This window comes from Mustelus asterias, chromosome 19, assembly GCF_964213995.1.
Source record: "Mustelus asterias chromosome 19, sMusAst1.hap1.1, whole genome shotgun sequence".
Taxonomy (NCBI): Eukaryota; Metazoa; Chordata; class Chondrichthyes; order Carcharhiniformes; family Triakidae; genus Mustelus; species Mustelus asterias.
The window spans coordinates 79817395-79838957 of NC_135819.1; the positions used below are offsets into that span (position 1 = coordinate 79817395).

The 21563-nt window shown below is 44.6% G+C and overlaps 1 protein-coding gene across 1 annotated transcript in view; it reads right to left on the bottom strand.

The window, feature by feature from the left end:
• The window catches only part of ccdc3a (coiled-coil domain containing 3a), a 73246-nt gene extending 59630 nt beyond the window's left edge, over positions 1–13616 (bottom strand). The window contains exons 1-2 of the mRNA XM_078234745.1: positions 13011–13616; positions 4260–4434 (exon numbers count right to left, since the gene is read on the bottom strand). Coding sequence (XP_078090871.1) covers positions 4260–4434; positions 13011–13375 — 540 coding nt within the window. The 5' untranslated portion in view covers positions 13376–13616. The remainder of the gene's footprint in view (positions 1–4259; positions 4435–13010) is intronic.
• Positions 13617–21563: the final 7947 nt, after the last annotated feature.

The following is a 21563-nucleotide window of genomic DNA, read 5'->3' on the forward strand; positions in this document are numbered from 1 at the left end:
ATGCTGGCCTTGCCAGTGATGCCCACGTCCCATTAAAGGATAAATGAGTTGCAGCATTGATTTCTCAAATCATTACTTTACAGCGACAAATTTAAGACCTTTCACACTGTGCAATGTCAGTGACTGGATTCCAGTGTAAAGTGATTTTGAATGACTGGAACTTCATCTGAGGTGGAACTATTGCTTCTAATTAAATAATGTAAACTTGCTGTCTAGCCTAATAACAAGCTATAATGTGAACATAGTTCAATCCATCACTCAAACCAGCCTCCCGTCCATTGACTCCGTCTACATTTCCTGCTGCCTCGACAAAGCAGCCAGCATAATTAAGGAGCCCACACATCCCAGACATTCTGTCTTCCACTTTCTTCTGTCGGGAAAAAGATACAAAAGTCTGAGGTCACGTACCAACCGACTCAAGAACAGCTTCTTCCCTGCTGCCATCAGACTTTTGAATGGACCTACCTTGCATTAAGTTGATCTCTCTCTACACCCTAGCTATGACTGTAACACTCTCCTTTCCTTCTCTATGAATGTTTTGCTGTCTGTACAGCGCGCAAGAAACAATACTTTTCACTGTATACTAATACATGTGACAATAATAAATCAAATCAAATCAACAGCATGCAGAAGGACTTTTTTTGTTACAGATACACTCACTAAAAACTGGTAACCTTTGGACTGAGGTCATTTTGGGTTTTGCCAGATTTCGGGTCTGACATTTTGGGTAAATAGTTCTTTGGATCAATCGTGGTCGGGTGACGTCAATGGGCATTTTGGGTGCAGAACAGAGCAGAATGCAAGTGGCAAAGGGGATAACAAGTCTGTCACCATGAGGTGTTTTGCTGGTAAGTTCATCTTAATTCAATGAAATATAAAGAGAAAATGATGCATGGCGCATTCTAAAATTTTCCTGCGTCACACTTTAAAATTTCTTGATTGGCTGTAAAACTCTTTAGAACATCTTGGGATGATGAAAGTTACAATATAAATGCAAGTTCTTTCTTTCTTGAATTTGCCTGTGAATGTCCCAGGACTACAACTTATATAGACTTTTAGAATTCCTAGAATTATCCTCACTTAGCTAGAAGCTACATATATTCAATCCAGGGACCTGACCTCTGCAGGCAAAAGGAACATGTCCAGGCCTTGCAGTTTTTTTGAATTAAACAAAAGACAATTGATCCTTGATGCATTCTCCATTGTAATGCCTCAACCAATAGGTAAAGTTGCCATAGTTCCAGATGACCATTGGCTGCTCTCCCCTGTGAGGGGGGGGAGCTGACTGGTGGCGATTTAACCTGAGTATCACCACATCTCAGGCAAGGGGCAAGGTTGAGAAGGCGGGGCCTTCATGAATAACCTCAGCCGTTACAGGAATTGAACCTGCGCTCTTGGAGTTGCTCTGAATCACTAACCAGCCATCCAACTAACTGAGCTAATTAATAGGGGAGGGGGGGTCGGTTAACTCAGTTGGCTGGGCGGCTGATGAGATGCAGAATGATGCCAGCAGTGTGGGTTCAATTCCCAAAGGCTGAGCCTTCTCAACCTTTCCCCTTTCCTAAGGTGTGGTGATCCTCAGGTTAAATCACCACCAGTCAGCTCTCCCCCTCAAAGGGGAAAGCAGCCTGTGGTCATCTGGGATTATGGCAACTTTATCTGCTTCAACCAATCAAAGTTGACTTGCCATCCAATCAGCACCCTTTCCCCATGCAGCACAAGTTGTTCCCTTTGAAATTTGGTATTCTTGCATCTGTCCTGAAGAGTACAAGACACAAAGCTTCAACGGCATATCTCCTTCCTCAGCAACATTCAGCTTCTTTACTATCAAGTGATTAATTCCTAGACAGATATAAAGCAGTCGCCCACTTCTGCTGCAGTGTCTTTGTCCACTGCCTTGTCTCCTGTCCAGAACTCTCGTTCCCAGAAGCATATCCCTTCTACCTGCCCATCACTCTGTGATTCCTTTTAATTCCCCAGCTCTTCCCTCTCTCAGCGTTCCTGTGCTGCAGTGAGGTAAAGGAGGAAGAGAGAACATTACAGAGAGACACAGGAAATAGAGAGGTTAAACTAAAGAGTAAAAAAGGGGAAAAACGTGAAAATAAATTAAAGTGACAAAAGTGATGGAGGAGGGAGAGGGTTTTCAGGAATGAAAGGAAATGGCAAGACAAAGAAACATAGAAAATAGGAGCAGGAGTAGGCCATTCAGCCCCTTGAGCCTGCACCACCATTCAATAGGATCATGGCTGATCATGCATTTTCAATATCCTATCCCGCTTTCTCTCCATACCCCTTGATCCCTTCAGCCACAAGGGCCACGTCCAGCTCCCTCTTGAACATATCTAATGAACTGGCCTCAACAGCTTTCTGTGGTAGAGAATTCCACAGGTTCACAATTCTCTAAGAGAAGAAGTTCTTCCTCATCTCAGTCCTGAATGGCTTATCCCTTATTCTTAATCTGTGACCCTTTGTTCTGGGCTTCCCCAACATTAGGAGCATTCTTCCTGCATCTCGCCTGTCCCGTCCCATCAGGATTTTATATGTTTCTATGAGATCCCCTCTCATTCTTCTAAATTCCAAAGAGGACAAGCCCAGTCGATCCAGTCTCTCTTCATGTGTCAGTTCTGCCGTTCCAGGAATCAGTCTGGTGAACCTTCGCTGGACTCCCTCAACAGCAAGAATGTCCTTCCTCAGACTAGGAGACTAAAACTGCACACAATACTCAAGGTATGGCCTCACCAAGGCCCTGTATAACTGCAGCAAGACATCTTTGCTCCTATACTCCAACCTCTTGCAATGAAGGCCAGTATGCCATTAGCTTTCCTCACCGCCTGCTGTACCTGCATGCCAACCTTCAGCGACTGTTCCACCATGACACCCAGGTCACGTTGCACTTCCCATTTTCCTTACCTGCCACCATTCAGATAATAATCTTCCTTCCTGTTTTGCCACCAAAGTAGATAACCTCACATTTATCCACATTATATTGCATTTGTCAAGTATTTCCCCACTCAGTCAGCCTGTCCAATCATCCTGCAGCATCTTAGCATCCTCCTCACAGCACACACTGCCACCCAGCTTAGTGTCATCTGCAAATTTGGAGATATTGCATTCAATTCCTTCATCCAAATCATTAATGTATATTGTGAATAGCTGGAGTCCCAGCACTGAACCCTGCGGTACCCCACTAGTCACTGCCTGCCACTCTGAAAAGGACCCGTTTATTCCCACTCTCTGCTTCCTGTCTGCCAGCCAGCGATATGTACATGCAGAGAAATCCGTATGGAATGAAAAAACTCCCAATTTCTCCTTGCATTCTCATGGATTTTCCTGTAATGTCAGTCTTTTATTTTCAACAAGAGCTGGCTGTGAGGACACTCTTCCCAGACTGCTTCACTGTGACGCTGACTGCAAGGACACTCTTCCCAGACTGCTTCACTGTGACGCTGACTGCAAGGACACTCTTCCCAGACTGCTTCACTGTGACGACACTCTTCCCAGACTGTTGGGACACGCTACAAAGAGAGATATCCTGTTGAAGTAGTGGAGGGGGCGCAGAGTGGAGAGAGAACCTCTTAAAGGAGAAGCAAAAGAGTTTGAGAAGGGCATGGGAAGTGGTGTGAGAAGAAAGGGAGAAAGAGGAACTGTTGGACTAAGGGGAGGATCCTGAATCTGCTGAGGATGGGACAGAGGCTGGCATCCATATGATAATCATAATAAAATCCATTTGTCTAGCATCTTTGACATGCAAAACATCCCAGGGCAACTTACAAAACATATTCAGACGAATGGAACACAGTTGCTCATTCAGAGTTGAGAATGGCCATTGGAGAGCTATTAAAAAGCGATTATATTTTATTGCAATTAGAAAGCGCTCTTACTAATGAAAATTCCTGCAATTCTTTGAGAAGGCACAATTTTGATAAACAAGATATTTGTCTCTTAACTGGAATCAAATTACCTTCAGCTTAATGAAATAACCAGGAATGGGGGAGAGAAAAGAATGCCGTATTGAACCAATTTATTTTTAGTACTCATAAATTATATCCTGTTTTGAACGACTGAAAATCCTTTGACATTCAATCAGGACGGTTGCATTTCCACTAAGATACATAAGCATTCATCAGATTTATAGCTGAGAAGTTTAAAATAAGACCATATGAATATTTGGCTTCCTACCAATAAATATTTTATTTAACTACCAAGATCTATAGTGCCTAAAAATCCTGGTGAAGATGTCCAGCAGATGGCGGCCTTACCCTGTGATCCTCTTGGATTTCCCAATCAGCGGTGTAAGTTTGGAGTTGTTGCCCTTGAGAGCAATTAGAGAACTGGAAAAGACTGGAAAACATCTTCATGTTCTCGGTTGTGTCTGGAAAAATAGCATCCTGAAAATTAACTCCATGAGGAATTATGTTATAATTGTCATCCATCCTGCAAAAAAACAAAATAGCATTCTTTCAACATTGTTATAATAACTCAAGATCTAAATATCACAGATATATTAACATCACAGAATATTCTCCTAGCAATACCATGCTGCACAGAATTGTTATGGTGCAGAAGGAGGCCATTCAGCCCATCATATTGGTTAGGGGTTTTGGTGGGGTAAATATGTAGGGTTACAGGGATACGGCCTGGGTAAGTTGCTCTGTCGAAGAGTCAATGCAGCCTAGATGGGCCGAATGGCCTCCTTCTGCACCATAGGGATTCTATGATTCTATTCTATACTATGACTGCACCGGCTCACCAGATGAGCATTATGACATAGCGCCATTCCTCTGCCTTTTTCCCCGTACCCCCTGCATATTGTTTCCATTCAAATAATCATCTAATAGCCTCTTGAATAACTCAACTGAACCTGCCTCCAACACACTTCCAGGCAGTGCATTCCAGTCCCGTACTGCTCATTGTGTGAAAAAGTTTGTTCTTTTGCAAATCACTTCAAATCTGTGCTTTCTCCTTCTCGATCCTTTTCCAAGCGGGAATAGTTTCTCCCTGTCAAATCTCCTCTTAGTCTTCTTCTCTCCAAGGAGAATAGTCCCAACCTCTCCAATCTATCGTCAGAACTGGAGTTTCTCATCTCTGGAATCATTGCTGTAAACTTCTGCACTCTCTCCAATGTGTTCACATCCTTCCTATAGCGTGGCCCCCATAACTGTACCCAATACTCCAGCTGAGGTCTAACTGGTGCCTTGTATAAGTTCAGCAAAACCTCGTCATTCTTGTACTCTCTGCTCCTATTAATAGAGTAAGAAGTCTTACAACACCAGGTTAAAGTCCAACAGGTTTATTTGGTAGCACAAGCCACTAGCTTTCAGAGCGCTGCTCCTTCATCAGGTGAGTGGAAGTTTTGTTCACAAACAGGGCATATAAAGACACATCTATAAAGGAGCAGCGCTCTGAAAACAGAACTCCCACTCACCTGATGAAGGAGCAGCGCTCTGAAAGCTTGTGGCTTGTGCTACCAGATAAAACTGTTGGACTTTAACCTGGTGTTGTGAGATTTCTTACTGTGCTTACCCTAGTCCAACGCCGGCATCTCCACATTATGCCTATTAATAAAGCCCAGAATACTATATGCTTTATTAACTGCTCTCTCCATCTGTCCTGCCACCTTAAATAATCTATGTACATTTACACTCCTATGATGAAATGGCAACGCAACAAAGGATATTTTAGAATATAAATCTGAAGGTAAAATAGGTACTGGCTTCATGCAAGGCTGCTGCATTTGCATAGCACCATTAACTTAGAAATTGTCCTTGGCCGATTCACAGAAGTGTAATCAAAAATAGAGAAACATAAAGGGCGGGATTTATCGCCCCAAGGTTGGAAATTCCTGCCCAAGGTCAAAGGAACTTTACATGGTCCGCTAAATTTCCTGTCCCGCCTGCTACGATTCCCATGGCGGGGGGATGGGAAAATTCCACCCAAAACGTCCCTTTAGTTCTTCCCCAGAAAGGAAGAGCCAAGTTAAAATCCTGTATCCAAAGCTGAGCAAGTGCTGCTGCCTGGATGCCAATCTCCACTGAAAAACATTGACAAGTTTATCACTTATTATTCTTTTCTGAAATTAAACCTATTTAAAACACAATTTTTCTTTTTTTTAATTTTCCAAGTAGCAGACCTGTTGAAAAAGATGAATGGCACTGCCCATTGTCTGATGACGAATATAAACTTTTATATACTGGGTAGGTTGGGAACTGATCTGGAAGAGGGATTTGAGAAATTCCAAAGACATTTAGTGATTCAAGCCGACAGAAACACTGCAACATTTCATCACTGAGAAACGCAATGGGAAACACTGATGGGATAGTGTAGTGTGATACATGCACTCTTAAATGTACGTTGTAATCTGGAGCTATGAAAAGTGAGACTCCGACTTTCTCTCCATCACAATGATGTCTGTTTGTGCACGTGACAGAAGTCAATGAGATTACACTGAGGCTTCATTTGAAGCATTTTTTTAAAAATACACTATCTCAGCCTTCTGGCTAAGATGAAGCTCAGATCAAGCACAGGAGGGGGTGTAATGCCTGCTGCTAGCAGTTTGGATCTTGTTGATCGAGCCCAAGACAGGAAAAGGGGGGCCTGCCTTGTCAGCTTGGATTTGTAATGTCTCTCTTGTAAGGACTTTGTTGGATCAATTTGGTTTCTGATTAGAATTTTTTTTTAAATGACTTTGTGTGTGGAGTTTGCACGTTTTCCCCATGTCTGCATGGGTTTCCTCCGGGTGAACAAAGAACAAAGAACAATACAGCCCAGGAACAGGCCCTTCGGCCCTCCAAGCCTGCGCCACTCATGTGCCCAACTAGACCATTCTTTTGTATCCCTCTATTCCCAGTCTGTTCATGTGGTTATCTATATAAGTCTTAAATGATCCCAGCGTGTCCACCTCAATACCTTGCTTGGCAGTGCATTCCAGGCCCCCACCACCCTCTGTGTAAAATACGTCCCCCTGACATCTGTGTTGAACCTTGCCCCCCTCACCTTGAACCCGTGACCCCTTGTGTTCGTCACCTCCGACCTGGGAAAAAGCTTCCCACTGTTCACTCTATCTATGCCCTTCATAATTTTGTACACCTCTATTAGGTCGCCCCTCATCCTCCGTCTTTCCAGGGAGAACAACCCCAGTTTACCTAATCTCTCCTCATAGCTAAGACCCTCCATACCAGGCAACATCCTGGTAAACCTTTTCTGCACTCTCTCCAAAGCCTCCACGTCCTTCTGGTAGTGTGGCAACCAGAACTGGACGCAGTATTCCAAATGTGACCTAACCATCGTTCTATACAGCTGCAACATCATATGCCAACTTTTATATTCTATGCCCCGTCCAATAAAGGTAAGCATGCCATATGCCTTCTTCACCACCCTCTCCACCTGTGCTGCCACCTTTAATGATCTGTGGACTTGTACACCCAGGTCCCTCTGTGTGTCTTCCTCCTGATGGTTCTGCCATTTATTGTATAGCTCCCCCTTACATTAGATCTACCGAAATGCATCACTTCACATTTATCTGGATTAAATTCCATCTGCCATTTCTCCGCCCAATGTTCCAGCCTATCTATATCCTGCTGTATTCTCTGACAATGTTCATCACTATCCGCAACTCCTGCAATCTTTGTGTCGTCCGCAAACTTACTGATCACACCAGCTACATCTTCCTCCAAATCATTTATATATATCACAAACAGCAGAGGTCTCAGTACAGAGCCCTGCGGAACACCACTAGTCACAGACCTCCAACCCGAAAAAGACCCCTCCACTGCTACCCTCTGTCTTCTATGGCTAAGCCAGTTCTCCACCCATCTAGCTACTTCACCTTTTATCCCGTGAGATTTAACCTTTTGCACCAGCCTGCCATGAGGGTGCTCCGGTTTCCTCCCACAGTCTGAAAGACATGCCAGTTAGGTGCGCTGGCCGTGCTAAATTCTCCCTCAGTGTAGCCGAACAGGCGCCAGAGTGTGGCGACTAGGGGATTTTCACAGTCACTTCATTGCAGTGTTAATGTAAGCCAACTCGTGACACTAATAGATAAACTTAAAGGAGTCTCTCCCGCTCTTATCACCTGTCACTGGCGTGTGTTGGAAGGATTCTGCACATTGATACTCAGCCTGTTTGGCCGTATTACGAAGGCACCTTCCTTGGACATCAAATCCTGGGATAATATTCAAACCCAGAGCTTCTGGCTCGGAGGCAGGGACACAATTCATAAACATGCATAATGACAGAAAAGCCAGTGAAAATGTTGTTAATGGGAAACTAGGGAACAGGAAGGAATGCCTTACACAAGGATTTTAATGATGCATAGATTTTCCCACAAATTTATTGCCTAATATACTCTTGTCTTATAAAAAGTATAATTTGCATGATTCTGTAAGATATTGATACAATCTTATTATCTTTGATTTGTATTGTGTAGTCTGTACTCCACCTGTCAGTCAGGGGGGTGGGGGGGCGGGGGGAGGGGAGGCGGGGAATGAAAATTAAGTATTTTAAACTCATTATCCTGGCACAGGGCAGAGGTCATGAGTTCAAATCCACCGTGAAAAACTAGGAAACTGAATTCCATAAATCTGGTCATTTGTGGCATAGCATCAAAAGGTAACTTTAAAACCTGCTGGATTATCACAAGAACCATAAGACCATAAGACATAGGAGCAGAATTAGGCCACTCGGCCCATCGAGTCTGCTCCGCCATTCAATCATGGCTGATTTTTTTCTCATCCCCATTCTCCTGCCTTTTCTCCATAACCCCTGATCCCCCTTATTAATCAAGAACCAACCTATCTCTGTCTTAAAGACACTCAATGGCCTGGCCTCCACAGCCTTCTGAGGCAAAGAGTTCCACAGATTCACCACTCTCTGGCTGAAGAAATTCCTCCTCATCTCTGTTTTAAAGGATTGTCCCTTTAGCCTGAGGTTGTGCCCTCTGGTTCTAGTTTTTCCTACTAGTGGAAACATCCTCGCCACGTCCACTCTATCCAGGCCTTGCAGTATCCTGTAAGTTTCAGAAGATTCCCACTCAACCTTCTAAACTTGAACGAGTACAGACCCAGAGTCCTCAACCATTCCTCATACGACAAGCTCTTCATTCCAGGCATCATTCTTGTGAACCTCCTCTGGACCCTTTCCAAGGCCAGTACATCCTTCCATAGATACGGGGTCCAAAACTGCTCACAATACTCCAAATGGGGTCTGACCAGAGCATGATACAGCCTCAGAAGTACATCCCTTCTCTTGTATTCTAGCCCTCTCGACATGAATGCTAACATTGCATTTGCCTTCCCAACTGCCGACTGAACCTGCACGTTAACCTTCAGAGAATCGTGAACAATGACTCCCAAGTCCCTTTGTGTTTCTGATTTCCTAAGCATTTCCCCATTTAGAAAATAGTCTATGCCTCCATACCTCCTTCCAAAGTGCATAACCTCACACTTTTCCACATTGTATTCCATCTGCCACTTCTTTGTCCACTCTCCTAACCCAAGTGCTTCATTGGGTGAGGGAGCCTAACCACCTTCACCAGGTCCCATTTACATGTGGCTCCCTTCATACCCACACAGTCAATGCTATCAAGGCAGTCAGGGAAGAGGAAGGGTAGATAAAAGTATATAAAGCAAAGGTTAACAAGTGTCTGGCAGTGAATGAGTCTAGGGATGTCACTTGATCCTGCAGATCCATCGACATTAGGGAGGTATTTTGATTTGCTTTTGGCAGATTAGGATGTGGTCCAAACCTTTTGATTGAATCACTGCTCTATAACACGTTGCTTGCCATCTACTATCGTATCTGGCATCTTGGATTCAGGATGGGAGCCACGATAAGTTAATGCGCTGTTTCCTCTGCTCCTCCTGAATGTCAGTGTTTATTTTTAATCAGAATAACCATCAGTCAGCTGCCACAGAACAAACCCTCCCATTTCAGCATGGTGCATAGCAGGGTACATTCCCATCATTATCTTGAATGCCTTAATCATGAGACAATCAGGAATTATAAATGTTGACAGAAAACTTAAGGGAGTTCACTATAAGTATAAAAAGCATAAGTTATTTGATTGTAAACATACAAAAGAAGTAAAAACAACTGACCAAAAATTATATGTTTTACTCAAAGGATGAACTAGATAGGTAAACTTTAGACGTTCCTGAGATATGACCCAGTTAATTTAGTAAGGAGTCTAACAACACCAGGTTAAAGTCCAACAGGTTTATTTGGTAGCAAACGCCACTAGCCTTCAGAGCGCTGCTCCGAAAGCTAGTGGCGTTTGCTACCAAATAAGCCTGTTGGACTTTAACCTGGTGTTGTTAGACTCCTTACTGTGTTTACCCCAGTCCAATGTCGGCATCTCCACATCATGACTACCAGTTAATTTATGCAGGTTTTGACATTTGAAAGAACAGCTTTAGTTCACTAACACTTATTTAAACTAATAGTTACAGTTTGTAACCTTAACAACGCTCCATTCAGGAAAATTGATTTGTGGAGTAAATTACAAATATAGTGTTTACAAAAACTCTGGATACCAAACTTGCTGAGGGACAGAATGCAGGGGGTAGTGCTGAATGGTTGTCAGGCTGCAGGAACGTATATAGTGGTGTTCTCCAGTGGTTGGTGTTAAGATTTGGATATAATTTAATGCCCTTCAGTGTATAAGGCATAATTTCAATGTTTCCAGATAACATGAGGCGTGAAAATTTAGTGAACAGTGAGGAGGACAGTAACGCACTTTAAGAGGACAGAGACATAGACTAATAAAATGGGCAGTCATGCGACAGATAAAATTTAACATAGGACTGGGACGTGATACATTGTCATAGCAAGAATAAGGATAGGAAATATAAACAAAAAAGTACAATTTTAAAGGGGTTACAAGAACAGTGAGACCAATGGGTCTGTACACAAATCGATAAATACAGCTGCCTGTTATAAATGTGGGATTCTTAGCTTCTTTTTTTCATAGAGTCCCTACAGTGCAAAAGGAGGCCATTTGGCCCATCGGGTCTCCACTGACTCTCTGACAGAGCATCTGACCCATCCCTGTATTTAGCCCACTCATTCCCCCTAACCTACACACCCTGGCACACCAAGGGGCAATTTTAGCATAACCAATCCACCTAACCTGCACATTTTTGAACTGCGGGGGGAAACCGGAGCACCCGGAGGAAACCCACGCAGACACAGGGAGAACATGCAAACTCCACACAGACAGTCACCTAAGGCCGGAATTGAACCCAGGTCCCTGGTGCTGTGAGGCAGCAGTGCTAACTACTGTGCCACCGTGCAGCCCATAAGAGAATACTTTTGAACAGAATATTTTTGAAAGAGAAGAAAATAATTTGAAACATTTTAAGTTTATTTATTAGTGTCACAAGTAGGTTTACATTAACACTGCAATGAAGTTACTGTGAAAATTCCCTAGTCGCCACAATTCCGGCACCTGTTCGGGTACACTGAGGGAGAATTTAGCATAGCCAACGCACCTCACCAGCACGTCTTTTGGACTGTTAGAGGAAACCGGAGCACCCGGAGGAAACCCACGCAGCCACAGGGAACAATGTGTAAACTCCGCATAGACAGTGACCCAAGTCCAGAATCGAATCCGGGTCCCTGGTGCTGTGAAGCAGTAGCCCTAACCACTGTGCCACCGTGCCAGCCATGTGACGAAACACTAGTCAAGCCTCAGCTGGAGAGAACAGTGTCCAACTCTGAGCACCACCCTTTCGGAAGGACATCAAGACATTCAAGAGGGATCAGAAAATAATTACTAGATTGGGATTGGGAATAAGGGACTTCAGTAATGGGGAGATCAGAGAAGACATAGTTACTCTCTCTAGAGCAGAGAACATGAAGAGGAAATTTAATAACTGTTCAAAATCACCATGGTTTCAACAGAGTGAATAAGGAGAGACTGTTTCCAGTGGCTGAAGAGTCAGTAACCAGAGGACACAGGTTTAAGGTGACTGGCAAAAGACCGCAGGATGGCATGAGGAAAGTAAAATAAACAGCAAGTTGCTGTGATCTGGAAGGCGCTGCCTGAAAGGGAAGTGGAAGCAGATTCAATAGTGACTTTCAAAGAGCAGTGGCTCAGTATTTGAAGGAAACAAACGACATGGGGGCGATGGAGAAAGAACAAGGGCAGATCTCTAACAAAAAGACAGCATAGATGCAATGGGCTGAATGGTCTCTTTCTGTGCTGTATTCTATGAAATGTCTCCCCAAAAAGCAAGTCGAGAATCCCTTCAGCAGGGGATTAATGGATGGCAGTGTTGGTAACCGCTTGAGGATATTTTTACCGATGTCTATACACAATGATTACACATTTTCAGTTAAAGTGGGGTGGGCGGGGGGGGGTGGGAAGAGTCTGAAATAAAACAGTAAATGTTGGATGAGGCAGCACGGTGGCACAGTGGTTGGCACTGCTGCCTCACAGCGTCAGGGACCCGGGTTCTGCGTGGAGTTTGCACATTCTCCCCGCGTCTGCGTGGGTTTCCTCCGGGTGCTCCGGTTTCCTCCCACAGTCCGAAAGGCTGGGTGAATTGGCCATGCTGAATCCTCCACCAGCGTACCCGCACATTTTCACAGTAACTTCATTGCAGTGCTAATGTAAGCCTCACTTGTGACAGTAATAAATAAACTTAAACTGAATACTCATCCGACCAGTTAGCATCTGTTTCTAGAAAAGATAACACTTGGGGTGGCAAACCCTTCAGCAGACTGAAAAGCACAGGGCCAGACAAACCTTTGAAATGCAATTAAGACAATGCATAATGTGTCCGTTTTAGCTGTTAAACTAGGGACTGCAGGACATAGCGAACCATCACAACCTGATATTAACATGTCAACGTTAAAAATATATATAGATATTAAATCAAGTCTGGAACAGGATTGAAAAAATGTGAAGCATTTCTGCATTAGTTTAAAAAGTTTTTAAAGGATCAATTTCAGAGCAGTAACATTTCTGTTTGGTGTTGCCGCTGTTGCTTTTGTGTTTGGTTGTTCTTTACCTGAGGAAGAAAAAGTAGCTGTTGTTCTCCATGACCGTGTGGGACTGGCAGGAGAAGTAGCCGAGGCCAGTGAGGTTGAGCCGGGAGCCGCCAGGTACCTCCAGCATGCTTCCCCACGCCTGGTCACACAGCATCTCAATCTCCGCCGTGTAGAACAGGCTGGTCTCGTACTGCCACGGCAGGTAGTTAAACACGCTGTACATGTCCTGGTGAATGGCCAGCACTCTGGCGTACACTATAATCTCAGCCAGTTCAGCCCTGCATCCTTCACTCATGGGTCTCCAGTCGGTGGGAAACTGACATGTTAAAGCTGGGGTGAGTTTATAACCTGTAACAATCAGGATTATTACAGGTATAAAAATCATGCTGCTTATACAATTGTGACTTTTTTTGGAGCGAAAGTTCTTTTTCCCCTCCTCTCCTTAACTTTTATGCGTGTTTTCTAACTTGTTTCCCCCCCCCTATCAGGACGATCAAATGAAATGCTACAGCGAGCAGACAGATCCGAGAGTTTGCCCAGTGATTCTGCAAAGTTGTCAACAAGCTCCCAGCTACGAGAGAAAAAAGATACGCGGTGGGGTTTGTTTAAAAAAAAATACTTGAATGAAGTTGATGCTCCAGACTCTGGAGGAGGGAGCCAATTGTATCTCAGGCAGCCCGGAACCAATCAGCTCCCCTCCCCTGGTGGATGACAACCAATCACAGTTTTCCACTCAGAGGACCAATGGGTGATCTGCCAAAATTGTTAACCCTGAGGAAGGATGTGATTGGACTGGAGGGGGTGTAGAGGAGATTCACCAGGATGCTGCCTGGGATGGAACATAATGAAGAGGGTTGGATAGGCTTGGGGTTGTTTTTGTTACATTTAAGTTATAAAGAGAGGTTGGATAGGCTTGGGTTGTTTTCTCTGGAGCAGAGAAGACTGAGGGGTGACCTGATTGAGGTGTTCAAGATTATGAGGGGCATGGACAGGGTGGATAGGGAGCAGCTGTTCCCCTTAGTTGAAGGGTCAGTTACCAGGGGACACAAGTTAAATTTGATTTATTATTGTCACATGTATTAACACAGTAAGAAGTCTCTCAACACTCACTTGACGAAGGGGCAGCGCTCCGAAAGCTAGTGGACTTTGCTACCAAATAAACCTGTTGGACTTTAACCTGGTGTGAGACTTCTTACTGTGTTTACCCCAGTCCAACACCGGCATCTCCACATCATCACATGTATTAACATACAGTGAAAAGTGTTGTTTCTTGCGCGCTGTACAGACAAAGCAAACCGTTCATAGGGAAGGAAATGAGAGAGTGCAGAATGTAGCGTTACAGTCATAGCTAAGGTGGAGAGAAAGTTCAACTTAATGCAAGGTAAGTGCATTCAAAAGTCTGACAGCAGCAGGGAAGAAGCTGTTCTTCAGTCGGTTGATACGTGACTTCAGACTTTTGTATCTTCTTCCTGACGGAAGAAAGTGGAAAAGAAAATGTCTGGGGTGCGTGGGGTCCTTAATTATGCTGGCTGCTTTGCCAAGGCAATGGGAAGTGTAGACAGAGTCAATGGATGGGGGGCTGTTTTGCGTGATGGATTGGGCTACATTCACGACCTTTTGCAGTTCCTTACAGTCTTGGGCAGAGCAGGAGCCATACCAAGCTGTGATACAACCAGAAAGAATGCTTTCTATGGCGCATCTGTAAAAGTTGGTGAGAGTCGTATAAAAGTGAGGGGTGGGAGGTTTAGGGGGGATTTGAGGAAAAGCATTTTTACCCAGAGGGTGGTGACGGTCTGGAATGCGCTGCCTGGGAGGGTAGTGGAGGCGGGATGCCTCACATCCTTTAAAAAGTACCTGGATGAGTGCTTGGCACATCACAACATTGAAGGCTATAGGCCAAGTGCTGGCAAGTGGGATTAGGTGGGCAGTGTAAACTTACAGCAGGTCAGAGCATTTCATGCATCGGTGCAGACTCAATGGGTAAAAGGGCCTCTTCTGCACTGTAGTATTCTGTGATTCTGTGATTTTCCTGGCAATAAGCACCTTCAATAGTTCCAGACAAAGCAGTATTTTTCATAAGGGGGCACTGTCAGCTGAGAAGGGGGATTTAAAGAAATGTCGTCCAGTTGAGTTAAGAGAAGGCTGCACACTGTCAAGGTCAGCAAGTGATGTGACCGCATCATCATTTAATTTGTCTCAAATTGCTCAAAAGTTCAAAATGAAACAGTGAAACTCGTGTGCTGTCACGTGGCCAACCAACCTGCACCCAAAGTTTTAAACAAGAGGAACAAACTGTTCCTAAATTCATGGATTCTATTTCACTCATTGTTTCCCAAGCAAAGATGTCTTTAGTCTGGCATTAAGTCACATTGAAGCTTAGCGAAAGCTTGTCAAAGGTGCAAGGATGTTGCATCAAGAAGCATGTAGATCACCTGAGGAGGAGAGTGGTACCCGATACAGGGTAACTCCAACAGTACATGTAGATCCGCCTGGATTGGCAGTGGGGATCCCAGTTGTGGATGTGGAACATAAACAACAAGTTTTCACAGTAATGGAGAATAAGAACATAAGAACTAGGAGCAGGAGTAGCCATCTGGTCCCTTGAGCCTGCTCTGCCATTCAATAAGATCATGGCTGATCTTTTCGTGGACTCAGCTCCACTTACCCGCCCGCTCATCATAACCCTTAATTCCTTTACAATTCAAAAATGTATCTATCCTTGCCTTAAAAACATTCAATGAGGTAGCCTCAATTGCTTCACAGGGCAGGGAATTCCACAGATTCACAACCCTTTGGGTGAAGAAGTTCCTCCTCAGCTCAGTCCTAAATTTTCTCCCCCTTATTTTGAGGCCATGCCCCCTAGTTCTAGTTTCAATAACTAGTTTCAAGAATACAGCAACTACTGAGGACAAATTAGACCCTGGGCTGATGAGGAGTTCGGCTTTCACCTCAGCTCAACCTGATTTGTCTTTCCCAGATGAACCTAGATTGGAGTTGAGACGTTTTACAAGAGTTTGGAAGTCACCGGATTGATTAAACTTGTGACAAGTGGTTGTAGAGGTTTCCCTTGATTTTTTTTTTCTTTGTAAATTGTTGTTTGTGTATGATTTTATTTTCTCCTTAGGTGGTTTCAGGAGTCAGGGGGAGGGAAGAAGTGTGGTGGTGTGGCCCCTCTAAGGGAATGTTCCCTGAAGGCCACCATGTTGGGCCAGATCCTATGGAGTGCTGTGGCAGGAAGCTTGAGCCAATGGAGTGTGAGGGCATGTATCCCAGGTCGGGAAGGATCAGCAGTTGGAGCCAGGGAGTAGTAGTGTACAATCACATTGCTATTCTGTCGGACCCTAGGGGATTTTCACAGTAACTTCATTGCAGTGTTAACGTAAGTCTTACTTGTGACTAATAAATAAACTTTAACTTTACTTGTATATATTGTTATTTGTTGCCTTAGCAATAAAGCCTTTGTGTTACGAAGCCTCATCAAGTTGCCCTCGATTTATTATAAAATGTGTGGTGTATGTTAGGAGCCAGTTCAGGTCCACTACACAGTAGACTGTGTGCCAAAGAAGCAAATCCGTGTGTTCCCCAACCGGAAACCATGGATAAACAGGGATATCCACTGCGTCCTGAAGTCCAGGACTGAGGCGTTCAAGTCAGGCGACACTGCCCAATACAAGAAAGCCAGATACAATCTAAGGAGATCCATCAAAGATGCCAAAAGACAGTACCGGATCAAGCTAGAGTTCCAGGTTAGCCACACCGACCCCCGCCGACTCTGGCAAGGTCTGCAAGGCATAACAGGCTACAATATGTAAAATCGCCAGCTCCAATGCACCTCTCCCTGATGGGCTCAATGCATTCTATGCCCATTTTGAGCAAGAGTTAAGCGAGAGCATGCCCTCCACCCTGGAAGCCCTGGATGAATTTGTATCTGGGGTCACCATTGCAGATGTCAGAACAGCTTTCTTGAAGGTCAACCCACGGAAAGCTACTGGCCCAGATGAGGTACCCGGACGTGCACTCAGATCCTGCGCGGATCAGCTGGCGAAGGTATGCACAGACATCTTCAACCTCTCTTTACAACAATCTGAGGTCCCTATCTGCTTCAAGAAGATGACCATCATCCCAATACCTAAGAAAAGCCAAGCAGCGTGCCTTAATGACTATCGGCCGGTGACTCTGACATCCACCATTATGAAGTGCTTCGAAAGGTTGGTTATGGCACGAATCAATTCCAGCCTCCTGGACTACCTGGATCCACTACAGTTTGCCTACTGCCGCAACAGGTCCATAGCAGATGCCATTTCCCTGGCCCTGCATTCAACCCTGGAACACCTAGATAACAAGAACACCAATGTCAGACTCCTATTTATTGACTACAGCTCAGCCTTCAACACCATTATTCCCACGAAACTCATCTCCAAACTCCATGGCCTGGGCCTCAACACCTCCCTCTGTGACTGGATCCTGAACTTCCTAACTCAGAGACCACAATCAGTAAGGATAGGCAACAACACCTCCTCCACGATAATCCTCAACACTGGTGCCCCACAAGGCTGTGTTCTCAGCCCCCTACTATACTCCTTGTACACCTATGACTGTGCGGCCAAATTCCCCTCCAATTCGATTTTTCAAGTTTGCTGATGACACCACCATAGAGGACATGCCCCTGTCTACATCAATGGGGACGAAGTAGAAAGGATCAAGAGCTTCAAGTTTTTAGGTGTCCAGATCACCAACAACCTGTCCTGGTCCCCCCATGCGGACGCTATAGTTAAGAAAGCCCACCAGCGCCTCTACTTTTTCAGAAGACTAAGGAAATTTGGCATGACAGCTACGACCCTCACCAACTTTTACAGATGCACCATAGAAAGTATTCTTTCTGGTTGTATCACAGCTTGGTATGGGCTCCTGCTCTGCCCAAGACAGCAAGAAACTGCAAAATGTCATGAATGTAGCCCAATCCATCACGCAAACCAGCCTCCCATCCATTGACTCTGTCTACACTTCCCGCTGCCACGGCAAAGCAGCCAGCATAATTAAGGACCCCATGCACCCCAGACATTCTCTCTTCCACCTTCTTCCTTCGGGAAAAAGATACAAAAATCTGGGGTCACGTACGAACCGATTCAAGAACAGCTTCTTCCCTGATACTGTCAGACTTTTGAATGGACCTACCTTGCATTAAATTGATCTTTCTCTGCACCCTAGCTATGACCGTAACACTACATTCTGCACTCTCTCGTTTCCTTCTTTATGAACGGTATGTTTTGTCTGTATAGTGCGCAAGAAACAATACTTTTCACTGTGTGTTAATACATGTGACAATAATAAATCAAATCAAAACGGGCACTGGGTGAATGGGACTCAGAGGGGTAAATTTTCCCATTCCGCCCGCCACGGGAATTGTAACGGGCAAGGGGCAGAACATGGAAAGGTCCATTGACCTCAGGTGGGATTTTCTGTTTTTGGGGCGAATGTGGCCGGATAACCTCGCCCAGAGAGTTTTCTAAGCAGTAAACATACTTTGTTGTTATTTTTTCAGCAAAATCTGGGCCCACAAATAGGCATGCAGAAGAGTCATCGAGGTTAGAGTCATAGAGGCTGGAGTCATAGAGGTTTACAGCATGGAAACAGTCCCTTCGGCCCAACTTGTCCATGCTGCCCTTTTTTTTAAACCCCCCAAGCTAGTCGCTTAGAAGGTTCCAAAATTCTTTTGCACTCTTCCAGCAAGAGTCAAAATTTAAGTTGAGCAAATTCGTCATGTTTTGAAATTGAGCTCCTATTGCACAATGGAGAAAGTCAAACTTGTGCCTGTTTGGCACAATACCATTTTCAGAGAGCAGCACAAATCACAGATGAATAGGTCTTGAAAGTCAAATGAGTAAAAAGCATGTGGGAATGAAAATTATCAGTCAAGCATTTAAAAATTACCAATCAAATTTGACAATTGGCAAATAGCTACCGATTCATAATTTGATCCAATTAAATTGCTCTAAATATTTTTTGAGAAGCCTTTTTTCCACCATCTTCTTCCTCACCTGAATAAGGAATTGGCGCTAAAATAACGTTTCCAACTCAATAAAAACGCAAGCAAAAAATATACTTCAGAAAATACAATTGAGCTGACAGAATTGAGCTATGTGCGTTTGAAATGCCTTCAGCAACATTTTTCCGTGGGAGACAGGTTCCTCTCGAAGCAGCCGAGGAGCTTAAGTTCAGGAAACTTTCCATTACTGTCACTCTAACAGCAGAATTGAGAAACCCAATAGGAGCCCACAACTCTCAGATGGCACAATGCCACATTTTTGAAGCCATGGTGTACTACATTACAACGTCCAGAATGCAATTTATGCTGCCTCTTCGGCGTCCAAGGAACAATGTCACATTTGGAAGTGAGGGAACACATATCAAACTATTTCTTTTCTGATTGGTGATAAAGGTGCCAGAATTTACTATTTTCAAATCATGCATCCCCTCGAGCAATGGGAATGGCCTGAGCACACACATAGCACAAAAAGCTACAAAGCTGTTATAAAGACTGTGAAGGTAGCTTTTTTATCAAATTAAGATATCAAAACTAAGCAAAATATAAACCTGCGAACGTTACCTCGGTAAATTGAGTAGGTAAAATATGACGGCACGGTGGCACAGTGGTTAGCACTGCTGCTTCACAGCGCGAGAGACCCCGGTTCAATTCCCGGCTCGGGTCACTGTCTGTGCGGAGTTTGCACATTCTCCCCGTGTCTGCATGGGTTTCCTCCGGGTGCTCTGGTTTCCCCCCACAGTCCAAAAATGTGCGGGTTAGGTTGATTGGCCATGCTAAATCGATCCTAGTGTCAGGGGGATTAGCAGGGTAAATGTGTGAGGTTACAGGAATAGGGCCTGGGTGGGATGGTGGTCAGTACAGACTCGATGGGCCGAATGGCCTCTGTCTGTACTGTAGGGATTCTATGATGACTAACGTACTTATTTTTGTACCCTCCCTAACAGCACTGTGGGTGTACCTACAACATATGGAGTTCAGTGCTTCAAGATGATGGCTCACCACCACCTTTTCAAGGAGAATTAGGAATGGGCATCAAATGTTGGCCATGATAATAACACCCAAAGTCCATGAACAAATGCATAAGCAGAAAAGGTTGTGTCTCTAATTCTTTCACAGGATGTGGGCATCACTGGCAAGGTCAGTATTATTTGCCTATCCCTAATTGCCCATGAACTCAGTGTCTTGTTCAGCCATTTCAGAGCGCAGTTAAGAGTCAACCACATTGCTGTAACTCTGGAGTCACATGTAGGCCAGACCGGGTAAGGACGGCAGATTTTCTTCCCTAAAGGACATTAGTGAACCAGATGGGTTTTGACAACAATTGATGATAATTGCCATGGTTGCTGTCACTCAGACTAGCTCTTAATTCCAGATCTTATAAGCTGAATTTTTACCTTGGTGGGATTTGAACCCGTGTCCCCAGAACATTAGCCTGGGCCTTTTGATTACTAGTCCATGGCGTTACCACTGCACCACCATCTCCCCTACGAGATGCATATGAGAGGAACAGGTTTACTTCTCCCTCTATTTTCAATAACAAGCAAACCATTATGTATTGCATTTGGAAAAAGCTTTTATTCAGGAGCTGTGTGAGATCCATTCTTTTAGCGACGAGGTACACCCTCACCCACACCAGCACAGTCTTCCCAAGAGAAAGTAGATCTAAACATTTCTATTTTTGGCTTTAATACATAGAATAGGATACATAGAATGCCTACAGTGCAGAAGGAGGCCATTCGGCCCATCGAGTCTGCACCAACAACAATCCCACCCAGGCCCTATCCTTGTAACCCCACATAATCCCCCTGACACTAAGGAGAAATCCCACCCAGACCTGTTCTCTGTAACCCCAAGTATTTACCCCTAATCCCCCTAATCTACACATCTTGGGACACTAAGGGGCAATTTATCATGGCCAATCAACCTAACCCGTACATCTTTGGAGTGTGGGAGGAAACCGGAGCACCCGAAGGAAACCCACGCAGACACGGGGAGAATGTGCAAACTCCACACAGAAGAGACCTAAGCTGGGAATCGAACCCAGGTTCCTGGTGCTATGAGGCAGCAGTGCTAACCACTGTGCTACCATGAATGAATGAATTCCAAAACCACAAGTATTCGCTGTCAGGCAAATTCATTTTAATACGATTACTGTCCATTCACGGCACGGTGGCAGAGTGGTTAGCACTGCTGCCTCACAGCGCCAGGGACCCAGGTTCGATTCCCGGCTTGGGTCACTGTCTGTGTGGAGTTTGCACATTCTCCCCATGTCTGCGTGGGTTTCCTCCGGGTGCTCCGGTTTCCTCCCAAAGATGTGCGAGTTAGATGGATTGACTATGCTAAATTGCCCCTCAGTTTCAGGGGGATTAGCAGGGTATATGCATGGGGTTATGGGGATAGGACCTGGGTGGGATTGTGGTCGGTGCAGACTAAATGGGCCGAATGGCATCTTTCTGCACAGTAGGATTCTGTGATTATTGAAAAATACTGCCTGGCTTTCAGACAAGGGTTGGGATTTAAGAGAGTC